The sequence below is a fragment of the Podarcis vaucheri genome, assembly GCF_965113315.1.
Source record: "Podarcis vaucheri genome assembly, chromosome: 15".
NCBI lineage: Eukaryota > Metazoa > Chordata > Lepidosauria > Squamata > Lacertidae > Podarcis > Podarcis vaucheri.
Window position 1 is genome coordinate 3,483,019 of NC_138753.1, and position 12,185 is coordinate 3,495,203.

General features: G+C 47.4%; 1 protein-coding gene across 1 annotated transcript in view; it reads left to right on the top strand.

Annotated features, from left to right (window-relative positions):
- The window catches only part of ITGAE (integrin subunit alpha E), a gene marked incomplete at its 5' end in the record, with an annotated part of 49,784 nt that overhangs the window by 7,716 nt on the left and 29,883 nt on the right, over positions 1-12,185 (top strand). The window contains 8 exons of the mRNA XM_082200172.1: positions 1,286-1,407; positions 2,176-2,324; positions 2,441-2,594; positions 2,853-3,003; positions 4,124-4,191; positions 5,845-5,977; positions 7,794-7,924; positions 10,519-10,659. Coding sequence (XP_082056298.1) covers positions 1,286-1,407; positions 2,176-2,324; positions 2,441-2,594; positions 2,853-3,003; positions 4,124-4,191; positions 5,845-5,977; positions 7,794-7,924; positions 10,519-10,659 — 1,049 coding nt within the window. The remainder of the gene's footprint in view (positions 1-1,285; positions 1,408-2,175; positions 2,325-2,440; positions 2,595-2,852; positions 3,004-4,123; positions 4,192-5,844; positions 5,978-7,793; positions 7,925-10,518; positions 10,660-12,185) is intronic.

A 12,185-nucleotide genomic window follows, 5' to 3' on the forward strand; every position in this document is an offset into this window, starting at 1 on the left:
GTTTCCTTCTGTTTACCCTACCTCTTCCTAGAATCATAGAATCATAGAGTCATAGAGTCATAGAGTTGGAAGAGACCACAAGGGCCATCGAGTCCAACCCCCTGCCAAGCAGGAAACACCATCAGAGCACTCCTGACATATGGTTGTCAAGCCTCTGCTTAAAGACCTCCAAAGTAGGAGACTCCACCACACTCCTTGGCTGCAAATTCCACTGTCAAACAGCTCTTACTGTCAGGAAGTTCTTCCTAATGTTTAGGTGGAATCTTCTTTCTTGTAGTTTGGATCCATTGCTCCGTGTCCGCTTCTCTGGAGCAGCAGAAAACAACCTTTCTCCCTCCTCTATGTGACATCCTTTTATATATTTGAACATGGCTATCATATCACCCCTTAACCTCCTCTTCTCCAGGCTAAACATGCCCAGCTCCCTTAGCCGTTCCTCATAAGGCATCGTTTCCAGGCCTTTGACCATTTTGGTTGCCCTCCTCTGGACACGTTCCAGTTTGTCAGTGTCCTTCTTGAATTGTGGTGTCCAGAACTGGACACAGTACTCCAGGTGAGGTCTGACCAGAGCAGAATACAGTGGCACTATTACTTCCCTTGATCTAGATGCTATACTCCTATTGATGCAGCCTAGAATTGCATTGGCTTTTTTAGCTGCCGCGTCACACTGTTGGCTCATGTCAAGTTTGTGGTCAACCAAGACTCCTAGATCCTTTTCACATGCACTGCTCTCAAGCCAGGTGTCCCCCATCTTGTATTTGTGCCTCTCATTTTTTCCCCCCAAGTGAATACTTTACATTTCTCCCTGTTAAAATTCATCTTGTTTGTTTTTGCCCCGTTCTCTAATCTGTCAAGGTCGTTTTGAAGTGTGATCCTGTCCTCTGGGGTGTTAGCCACCCCTCGCAGTTTGGTGTCATCTGCAAATTTTATCAGGATGCCTCCTGACGGCTGCAGTCTTGGCCTAGGGCTCAGCAGCACAGAACTGGTCTCAAATACCAAAAGTCTTTATTATAGCTGAGAGGGTTTCTGAACATCCACAGGTTAAAGTCCCAAATAAAGCTCAACAAGTTTTGGAGGGCCACCCCTAGGAAAAACCCTGGCTTTGCCACCCCCTTCACTACTGAGCAACCACAGCAGTCCACAGTCATTTGTGCTTAGAGAGCAGGGTGCCTTGGTCCAAGGGTATAGAATGGCCCCCAAACCTCTCACTTTTAGAAATCATGTATTAAAATTAGTCCAGTAAGGGCTCTTTCCATGATCCATCTCATGATCTTTTCCGCGGCAGACCTGCGAACTGAGATTGCCTTGGTCTTGGACGGCTCCGGGAGCATCGACCCGCCGGATTTCGAGCGAGCCAGGAATTTCACCTACAGCTTGGTGAAGACGTCCTACGAGAAGTGTTTGGAGGTGACTGCCTCTGCCTTTTGGGTTCATGATGGTGTTGTAACAAAACCTGCCCGTTTTCCCTTATGGGGTATCCAAGAGCCCATATAGAGTCCTTACGTAGGTTCCCTATTGGTAGGAGAAAATAACAGGCCAACCAGAGAATATTGAGAAGCAAAGCAGCTAGTAAGCCTGATCTTTATTGATCTGTTGCAACAGTGTCCTCACTCACCACACGCAGGAGGGAGGAGGAACCCAGAACAAAGGGGTGCCCACCCTTATGTAGACTTTTGAAATTGCCCACCCTCAAGCTCCAGACCACCCCCAGAAACATCATCCATCCATCACAGAAAGAGGTGGTTTCCAGCAAAATCCTGTCTGGCAGAAAACCTGTCAATGGTCACTGATTGGATCACCTGACCAGGCTGGCCTTTCTTTTGTAATGATAAACACTTAATTCCTGAGCCAGGTCACAGGCTCACCCTATTCATACCTTAAATGTGCCCTTAAGGCAGGAGTTGTGAGCACAGAGACAATGGGGAGGTTTTTTATTTCCTCCTTCCTTGTAGAGAAACATTTGGTCAGTTTGGGAGAGTCAAAACGGTTTCAGGACTCTCTTCCTGTACTGTTTCAGACATGTGGTTTATGTACATGTTTGCCTTGTACATTTAATTTACATATTTGAGACCTTAAATTCTTATAGGTGCCAGGGTTCTGCCAGGGACCAGGGCGGGTGTGTCATCTCCTGAATGCAATCTCCGCCTGCTCACACAGTTCCGTTCTTTATTTCAGTGCGTCTTCGCCTTGGTTCAGTATGGAGACATCATCCAGACAGAATTCGACCTGCAAGAGGAGAGGGGCAGCGCCGCCCTGGAAAAAATTAAGGCCATGACTCAAGTGCGCAACACGACCTGGACTGCATCCGCCATCCAGCATGTCCTGTGAGTTAATGGGAACCCTTGAGGAAGAACTCTGTGTGACCCAGAGGTCTGCTTCTGGGATATTCTGCTCCAAAGCTTGCAAACCAAACGTTTCTTTTCTTTTCTGTTTTAAACAGAGATTCCATCTTCAACCCAAATTATGGGTCGCAGCTGAATGCCTTGAAGATCATAGTTGTGTTGACAGATGGGGAGATTTTTTTGGACCCCTTGGACATAGAAACCGTGATCAGTTCAACCAGGGAGGCAGGCATCACAAGTTACGCCATTGGGGTGAGCTTTGGGTTCAGCAAGGATCTTACAGGCATTTTTCCACTGGACATATCAGAACCTGAATTCTTTGGCATGACATCAGGTTGGGGAGGTGGGTTTTGGTCATGTGAAGGGAAATAATAATAATAAGCGCTCAACCTGAAGCACATTCAACCCGAGGTATGACTGTATCGTAAGTGAGCTGGAACTGGTCTGTGACCGTAATAATAAAATTCCAATTCAAATCCAGTATTGCCTGGGTTGGGGTGTCCTCTACAGGTCGGGGAGGCCTTCGAGAAGCCAAAAGCACTGCAGGAGCTGCAGCTGATCGCCTCCGACCCGGATGAAAGTCACCTCTTCCGCGTGACAAACTATTCTGCCCTGGCCGTCCTCCTATCCATGCTGCAAGAGAAGATTATTGGCATTGAAGGTGAGGCGTTGGGATATTTGGCTTTAGGCAAAGCTTCCTTAAACCAAAGCTGAAGGGGAAGGGGAACGAACCCAAAAGACAACAAAGGAAACTAAAAGTCTGTACGTTCCTTTTTCAATGTATGGTTAAGAGAGTAAGCTATGAGCCAGGATGTCCTCCTGACCAGAACATCAGAAGTTGCCTCACACCAGATCGGATTGTTGGTTCATCTAGCCCAGTTCATCTGGCCTGCTCTGACTGGCAGCAGCTCTCCAGAACATTCCTAACCATACCTGGAGGTGCTGGGGTTTAAACCTGGCATGCAAAACAGTTGCTCTGACAGAGGGCTTTAAAAATAAAGTAATGTGCTAGTCCTCATGGTCCTGAATAAAGGGTTGATATAGGAATATAGGAAGCTGTCTTATAGCAACTTAAGACCATTGGGGCTGGGGGGGGGGTTGTTGTGGGGGGGTTGCTGTTGGTTTTTTGCATCTTTGTTTTAGATCTTGTTGCAATTTATGTGGAAATTGTTCCATTTGGTTGTGAATTTTTTTAATGTCTTATTTATTTTTCTTTTTAGAAAAATCATTTTTCTTGATTTTCCAATAAAAACAGCCAATCAACATATCCGCATCATAATCCAATTATAAACAAGAAACTTAAATTTTAAAAAAAAAACCAAACTGTAGTCCAAATTGTAATTATTAATTTTTCCGGGCTCCCCATAGTCTGGACCTCTGAAGCATATCTCCAAATCTTCAGTCCTGCCTCTTCTCGTTGTTTTCATATTTTCCGCCTTCTGGTCTTATCACTTTAAAGTTCTCTAATGTCTTATTTAATTTTTTTGACTACTTTTGTTATGTTGTAGTTATCTAATTTCCCCCCCCCCCTTGGTCGCAAGCCACCTTGAGTATGGTTTGAACTGTGTGAGAAGGCAGCATACAAAATAAAATTATGTATGCAGCTCAGTACTGTCTACCCTGACTGGCAGGGACTTGCCAGGGTTTTAGGCAAGGAATATTTCTCAGCCCTAACTGGAGAGGCCAAAGATTTAACCTGGGACCTTCTGCATACAAAAAGCAGGTGTTCTGCTATTGAGCTTTGGCCCTCTCAGAAATACCTCACTGACTTTCCTTCTCAGGAACGGAAGGTGCCATCTTGGAATTCGACCTGGCCCAAAGTGGCTTCAGCGTTCACCTCCTGCAAGAGGTAAAAATGTGGGGTTGGGGTTTTTTTGGGAGGTGGGCAATAGAAACAAATGTAGAGCTGAAAGGGACCCGAGGGTCATCTAGTCCAACCCGCTGCAACGCAGGAATTATGAACTTACTGGCCAGCCAGTGCTATCTGAGTTCCTTTGCTTTTTTTAAAGACCTATTTAACTTCAGGTTTAGTTGGGCATAGGCCTTCTTAAACCAAGGATGAGTCTGTGGTTCTCTAGTTGTCGTGGGACTATAGCTACCAAGACAGACAGACAGAAGAAGAAGAAGAAGAGTTTGGATTTGATATCCCACTTTATCTTCTTCTCACGGCACATAGTTAGACCGTGAAACTCACTCCCCGCAAGAAACAAAAATGGCCACTAACTTGGAGGGCTTTAAAAAAGAGGATTACCTAAATTAATAGAGGAAAAGGCTTACCAGCGGCTACTGAAAATATTATGGTGCACCCGCCCCCCACTGTATGTCATTCAAAACAAAAACAATATTTAATACTAAAATAACATTTTTAAACAAAACAAAACATTGATTTATTGCAACACATGGCAGGATCTGATTTCCTCCTATTCCTTCAATCTATATTAGGGCTACTAACTTTGTCTGGATTTTCAATTTTGGGAATATGACAACCCTAATCCATATTAGGATTTAACCTCCTTCCGTCGGGCCTGTAAGACAGAGCTATTCTGCCTGGCCTTTAATCTGAATTCAGCCTGATCTTTTATTTCCCTTCCCTTCTCTTCCCTCCCCCTCCCCTTTTTATGAGGATTACCCGCTCTGGGATCCCACAGCTAATTCTCCCCTGGTCTCCTCGCTGGCCCAAGTAGGACCAATTCAGCCAGCTAGCCCTGGGGATTATCTAATTGATTTTTGAATTTTATTGTTTTTCATGTTTTTATACTGTATTTTATGCTGCTTTTATAATTAAGTGTTTTAAATTTGTTGTTAGCTGCCCTGAGCCCAGTTTTTAACCAGGAAGGGCGGGGTATAAATAAAAATTTATCATTATCATTATTATTATTTTATCAGGATGCCCCCTGGGTTAGGTGGGTATAACTAATAAAAAGGAACCCAGATAGATAGATAGATAGATAGATAGATAGATAGATAGATAGATATAGATAGATAGACAGATGGTAGACAGATGATAGAGAGAGAGAGAGAGAGAGAGAGAAGCAGGGGATCTATCTATCTATCTATCTATCTATCTATCTATCTATCTATCAGCGTTCACCACCCCCATCGTTCTACCCGGACACTGAGGTCCAGCACCAAGGGCCTTCTGGCGGTCCCCTCACTGGGAGAAGCCATGTTACAGGGAACCAGGCAGAGGGCCTTCTCGGTAGTGGCACCCGCCCTGTGAAACGCCCTCCCACCAGATGTCAAGGAAATAAACAACTATCTGACATTTAAAAGACATCTGAAGGCAGCCCTGTTTAGGGAAGCTTTTAATGTTTGATGTACTACAGTATTTTAATATTTTTTTGGAAGCCGCCCAGACTGGCTGGGGAAGCCCAGCCAGATGGGCGGGGTATAAATAATAAATTATTATTATTATTATTATTATTATTATTATTATTATTATTATTATTATTAATATATCTATTGGCTAAACTTTCACTGACCCAACTACTATTTGTTTCAGCGCTATATACTTTTTGGTGCTGTGGGAGCGTTTGACTGGGCCGGAGGGGTTCTTCTCTACGACATGGCAGACAACACCGTGGTTTTCTTGAACGAGTCAGTGGGCACTCCGGGTGCAAAAAATGGCTATTTAGGTAAAGATCTTCTCAGATGACTGTTGTTCTGCAGCTCCTCTGAATGTTTTGACTTTCAGGGACACAGGAAGCTACTTTTTCCCAGGGTCTGACAGTTGGTCTATCTAGCTCCATATTGTCAGCACAGAATGGCAGCAGCCCTCCGGGGTTTCAAGCAGGGAGTCGTTTCCCAGCGCTGCCTGGAGGAGGATCAAACCTTCTGCGTGCAAAGCAGGCACACTGCCATTGAGTTCCTCTATAAAGAAAGCAAGATTCTAGTCTTTGTGGTTCGGTATTAAGGGCTGAGGTAAACAGGAGTGTAGGAAGTTACTTGATACTGAGTCAGATCACTGGTCCAGCTCTCTGGGATTTCCAGCAAAGGATCTTTTTCTCAGTCCTAACGGGAGATGCCGGGGATCAAACTCGGGACCTTCTGCATGCAAAGCATGTGCTCTGCCACTGCGCTACTACAGCCCTTTCAATTGGCTTCGAATGAATGGGTTTCATCCACTTAGCGCTGATCTACTGGGAGTGTGAGAACAAACAGATCAGTGCAACTCTTGGCCTGTAGAAGGACATTGAGATCCTATATATCTTCACTGCTGACAGAGTCATCTATCCTCATCCATGTTCAAGGAGTTGGGTATGGGAAGAGGTCCAGCTTTCTTTCGTCACAACCGTTTTCTGACTTTCGCCCTGACCTGCCCTCACAAGGCAGGGTCCCCGGGGGAGAGATTTGACGAGGAACCTGTGTCCCTCCATCTGCTCCTGGATGCAGCAGCCACTGGTGCCCATTTGGGACTGGTAGGGTGACAGGCAGGGAGACGAACAGTAGGGGGAGCCAGAGCCAATGGCTGGTAGTGGCGTTGTGCTCCGCCCCCTCAAAAAAAGTCTCCACTCTTTTTTTTTTTTAATTGCTTTTCTCTTACAGTGGTACCTCAGGTTACATACGCTTCAGGATACAGACTCCACTAACCCAGAAATAGTGCTTCAGGTTAAGAACTTTGCTTCAGGATGAGAACAGAAATCGTGCTCTGGTGGCGCGGTGGCAGCAGGAGGCCCCATTAGCTAAAGTGGTGCTTCAGGTTAAGAACAGTTTCAGGTTAAGTACGGACCTCTGGAACGAATTAAGTACTTAACCCGAGGTGCCACTGTATATCACATCAACAACACATACTACGTCAAGCACAGGATAATAAGAAAGAAATAACATAAATATAAGACATATATAGGTGAATAATAATGATAACATAACTCAGGGAACCAGGCAGAGGGCCTTCTCCGTGGTGGCGCTGATGATTCACCGTGCTAGAGAAGAAACTAAAAATTTTAAGTGTTTGGGTTTCTTCTCCCCTTAGATTCACAGAATGTTTAAGGGATGAGTCCTCCTGCATCCCCCCAGGAAAAAAGCACTGTCTATGCCATGGGTAGGCAAACTAAGGCCCGGGGGCCAGATCCTGCCCAATTGCCTTCTAAATATGGCCCACGGACGGTCTGGGAATCAGTGTGTTTTCACATGAGTAGAATGTGTGCTTTTATTTAAAATGCATCTCTGGGTTATTTGTGGGACATAGGAATTCATTCATATATTTTTTTCAAAATATACTCCAGTCCACCACAAGGTCTGAGGGACAGTGGACCGGCCCCCTGTTGAAAAAGTTTGCTGACCCCTTTATGTACTCATAAACTGATGAGGAGGGAGAAACGAGAGAACCCAAAAACCAACCGTCTATCCATCTATCGCTCTGCATTGTCCTTTGTGTTTAAAAGTCCCACCAGCTTCCCATCTTCTTCTTGACCTTGAGGAAGTTCTGCTTCTGGTCTCTTTCTCCTCCAGGTTACAGCGTGGGCGCGATTGACACGGCACGTGGCACTTTGGTCGTGGCGGGGGCCCCTCGACACAGCATCAAGGGGAAAGTGATGGTGTTCGAAGGAGACCGCTTAAAGCAGATCCTCCACGGGGAACAGGTATATCATTGCTGGATCTTCCACAGCGCCTGCCTTGAATCCTCCTCGTCTTCTCATTTTCTCTTAGGCATTTCCTGGATCAGTGCCCTTCTGGATGCCAGGCTGGTTTCGCTGGACCACTTAAGAAATCGTTTAGCCGTTGTTCCACAAACCAAAGCACATACACGATTTCATTTTAATATTGGCAGCCTTGTCTCTAGCTCAGGGTTGGGGACCTCAGGACCCTGTGGGCTCTCTCCAGACCATTCTTCCTCCTTAGCCACATCCTCTCTGCCCCCCCAAGGCTAAGAGATTAGATAAGGTGGTTTCGCAAAAGGTTCAGTAGTTGAGAAATCAGGTGGCTAGGAGATGGGAGGACGGAAGTGACTAGAGGGAAGTGCACTCCGAGAACGGCCGCTTGTTCTTTCTCTTTATACTGCTTATCTATGGCCAAGGGGGGAGAAAGATGAGCCCCCAAAGGCTGACCCAGGCCACTTTCCTCACCAAAACCAAAATAAACTGTCACTGGTAGATGCTGGCACAGGCAGACAAGGCAAGGATTCCTGGATTCCTTGTTATATACATGTGCATTTATATCCTTGTATGTTTCTTTGGAATTTGTGTAGCTATTATATTACAAAGTGTCTCTGTTTATATGATTTAGAGTTACGCACAGCTGATGAAGCCCCTTCGGGCAAAACGGGAATATCCAGTAATCCTTGTCTTGTCTGCCTGTGCCAACCATCTAACAGTGCCAGTTTCTTTTGTCTACCAGCTTGATAGATTAGACACTTAGAAGATTATTTCATGTCACTCTTCTAAGGAATAGTTCACACCCTCCTTGCATGTGTTTGCCTGTCTGGAAATGTGCCCTTGAGCTCTGCTTGTGCCCCTTTGCTTGCCCAGATAAAGACTAGAAAAGGGGTTCATGACTGTGGATAGAAACTTGTTGTTGTTGTTGTTTAGTCGTTTAGTCGTGTCCGACTCTTCGTGACCCCCTGTACCAGAGCACGCCAGGCACTCCTGTCTTCCACTGCCTCCCACAGTTTGGTCAAACTCATGCTGGTAGCTTCGAGAACACTGTCCCACCATCTCGTCCTCTGTCGCCCCCTTCTCCTTGTGCCCTCCATCTTTCCCAGCATCAGGGTCTTTTCCAGGGAGTCTTCTCTTCTCACGAGGTGGCCAAAGTATTGGAGCCTCAGCTTCACGATCTGTCCTTCCAGTGAGCACTCAGGGCTGATTTCCTTCAGAATGGAGAGGTTTGATCTTCTTGCAGTCCATGGGACTCTCAAGAGTCTCCTCCAGCACCATAATTCAAAAGCATCAATTCTTCGGCGATCGGCCTTCTTTATGGTCCAGCTCTCACTTCCATACGTTACTACTGGGAAAACCAAAGCTTTAACTATACGGGTCTTTGTTGGCAAGGATAGAAACTAGCCTACTGTATAGAGATAAATTGTACATTAATCGCTCTGTGTCAGGGACTGGGCAGAGGAAGACTGCTGGAGACCACTTCCCCATCTGGACCCTTCCAGGGAGGAGGAAGAGGAAGACAGGGATTTGAGGGAGGTAGCAGCTCAGAGGCCGATGAGGGGGAAAGCTGGGAAATCATAGGAGAGCCAGAGCAACACCCGGCTGACACGTTGTCATTAGAAAGCATCGCAGACCCTCCATCTCCCAGAACCTGGCGGGCCTTGAAAGTAGGAGAGCAAAGAGCTCAAAGGCAGAGGGCACGTAGAGGAGATGATGGTGATGACGAATGAAGAAGTGGGAGAGCAGGGGGTGAGATTCACTCGGGACAGCGCCATTATCCAAGAGGCTGGGTTCTATAGCCTCTCTCTGTAAAGTTTGAATTTAAAAAGGACTGTAAGAAACTTTTCCTTGTCTTTATGCTTTCCTGGGTAACCAGCCAGGAGCTGCTGACATCATCCTGACTCTCTGTCTGCTTCTGGCCTTGCCCACCATTGGTTTGTGGCCCTTGTAGAGTTGCCCACCTTTGTTTCTACTAGTCATGTTGTGAGGGAAAAATTAGTAGACAGCGGCGGCGGCAGCAGCAGCATATTAGGAAAATCAATTAAGCCATTCTTGTCCTTACATGGAACACTGTGGAGTGCTCTCCTCAGGGAGGCTTGTCTGGTGCCCTCATTACCTATCTTTAGGCACCCAGGAGAAATGTTTCTCTTTAACCAGGCATTTGGCTGATTAACATTCTATATCTTTAAAAATGTGTTTATGGCAGGGGAGTTTTTGGGTTGGTTTTGGCTTTTTTCTTGTTTTTATTACGTATTTTGTGTTCTCGTTTTGAATTTTCATGTTGTGAACCGCCCTGTGACCTTCGGATGAAGGGCGGTACACAAACTTAATAAATAAAACTGTGGCAGTTTAAATCTTGAATTCTCTGATTGTAAAAGCTAATTGCCTTCAGCCCTCAAGAGCAAAACTTAATCATGCATATCCATGTTCTTTATATATATATTTATATCAGATAGATAGATAGATAGATAGATAGATGATAGATAGATAGATATAAAGAGAAAGTGGATGCCTTTTTGTGGTCAGTGTTTGGAAGCGTTTGGCACAGAAATCCCACCGGTGTTTATTCTCTTGGACTGCAGATTGGGTCCTATTTTGGCTCCGAGCTCTGCCTGTTGGATATCGACCTGGATGAGGTTACAGATCACCTGTTGGTGGGAGCTCCATTTTTCCATATGCAAGGGGAGGAAGGAAAGGTTTACGTTTATCGCTTGGATAGCCAGGTAAAACATCCTACTATGCACATTTTACACCTGTGCTAAAAAGATTGCACAGGCTGCCTGTTTACTACTAATCAGTTTAATACAGAAGAGTGTCTTCAGCAGACAGAATTCTACACCAGTGTTTCCCAACCGGTGTTCCGCGGCACACTAGTGTGCCGCCGGACGTTGCCTAGTGTGCCGTGGGAGGGAGGCGGGCGAGTCAGGCTAATCCTCCGGCCCCGCTCCCCCGGGGAACGTGCCCCGTCATCCGCTTCTGCCTTGCTCCCTGTGACAGGAATTCCCCAAACTGCATCAGCATCTGCCGCTTGCCCAGCAGCCCCGGCGCTGCCTTGCGCCCGGCGCCCCCACCATCCTCGGCGCAGGGAGCGAGGGGCGCGCAGGCAGGCGCTGCCCGGCGGAGCGACGGCTCCTTTCGAGCGGCTGGCAGTGTCTGGGCATGACTGGCCTCCCGCCTGGTCCCGCGGCGGCTGCAGACGCGGCCGAAGCAGCGCAGGGAAGGAGACTCCCGGCCGCCCAGCCCAGCCCCGCACGCTCCCACTCTCTCTCGGCGGCCGGGGAGTGGGGCCAAAGCGGGCCCCCACCTGAGTGGCGGCTGCGTGAGCCAATAGGCGAGCTGGGGCAGAGGGGGAGGCGGGGCTCCGGAGAACAAAGGAGGGAGGGGGCACCCGGGAGAAGGGGGCGGGGCGGGAGGAGCGGGGAGCGCGGCGCTGCGACCGGGACGCCCCAGTTCCGCCGGGTTAGAAGCCGGCGGCCTACCTCTGCTGGCTGTGGAAGGCAGCCAGGTCTGGGTCGCGCCCCGAGAGTGGCGGGGTCCGCGCACAGCCTGCCCTCCAGGCTGGGAAGTGGCTCCTAGGCTCCGCCTGAAGCCACGCAGAGCCCGCAAGGCGCCCTCGGCGCAACTTGGCCGGGGCAAAAGACGAAGCTCTGGAGGGAAAGGCGGCCGGATTCCCCTCCTCGGCGGGTCCGGTAGTCTCCCGCCTCCTCTGAGGAAGGGTCTCTTCTTCAGCTTTTCTGATCCTTCGTGGCCCCGTTGGGAGAAGCCGAAATAAATAATGGCCGTGCCATTAAAGTTCTCTCTTTTATAAAAGGGATCCTAATAGAATCGTAGAGTTGGAAGGGATCCCCAGGGCTATCCAGTACTGTACAACCCCTGCAGTGCAGGAATCTCAGCCATAGCATCCATGGCAGACAGACATCCCACCTCTGCTTAAAAACCTCCAAGAAGGGAAAAACCTCCCGAGGGAGACCATTCCCCTGTTGAACAGCCCTTACCAGCAGAAAGTTCTTTCCCATGTTTAGTCAAAATCTTTATTGTAACGTGAATCCACTGGTTCGAGTCCTACCTTCTCTACCTTCTATGCTGTTACTATTTTTTTTTTTTTTTTTTACATAAGTAAAAAGTGACCTTTCCCCATCTGGCATGGTGGTGTGCCTCGAGATTTTTTCCATGAAACAAGTGTGCCTTTGCCCAAAAAAGGTTGGGAAACACTGTTCTACACAATTCTTAGGAGCTGCCGCAGAAAATG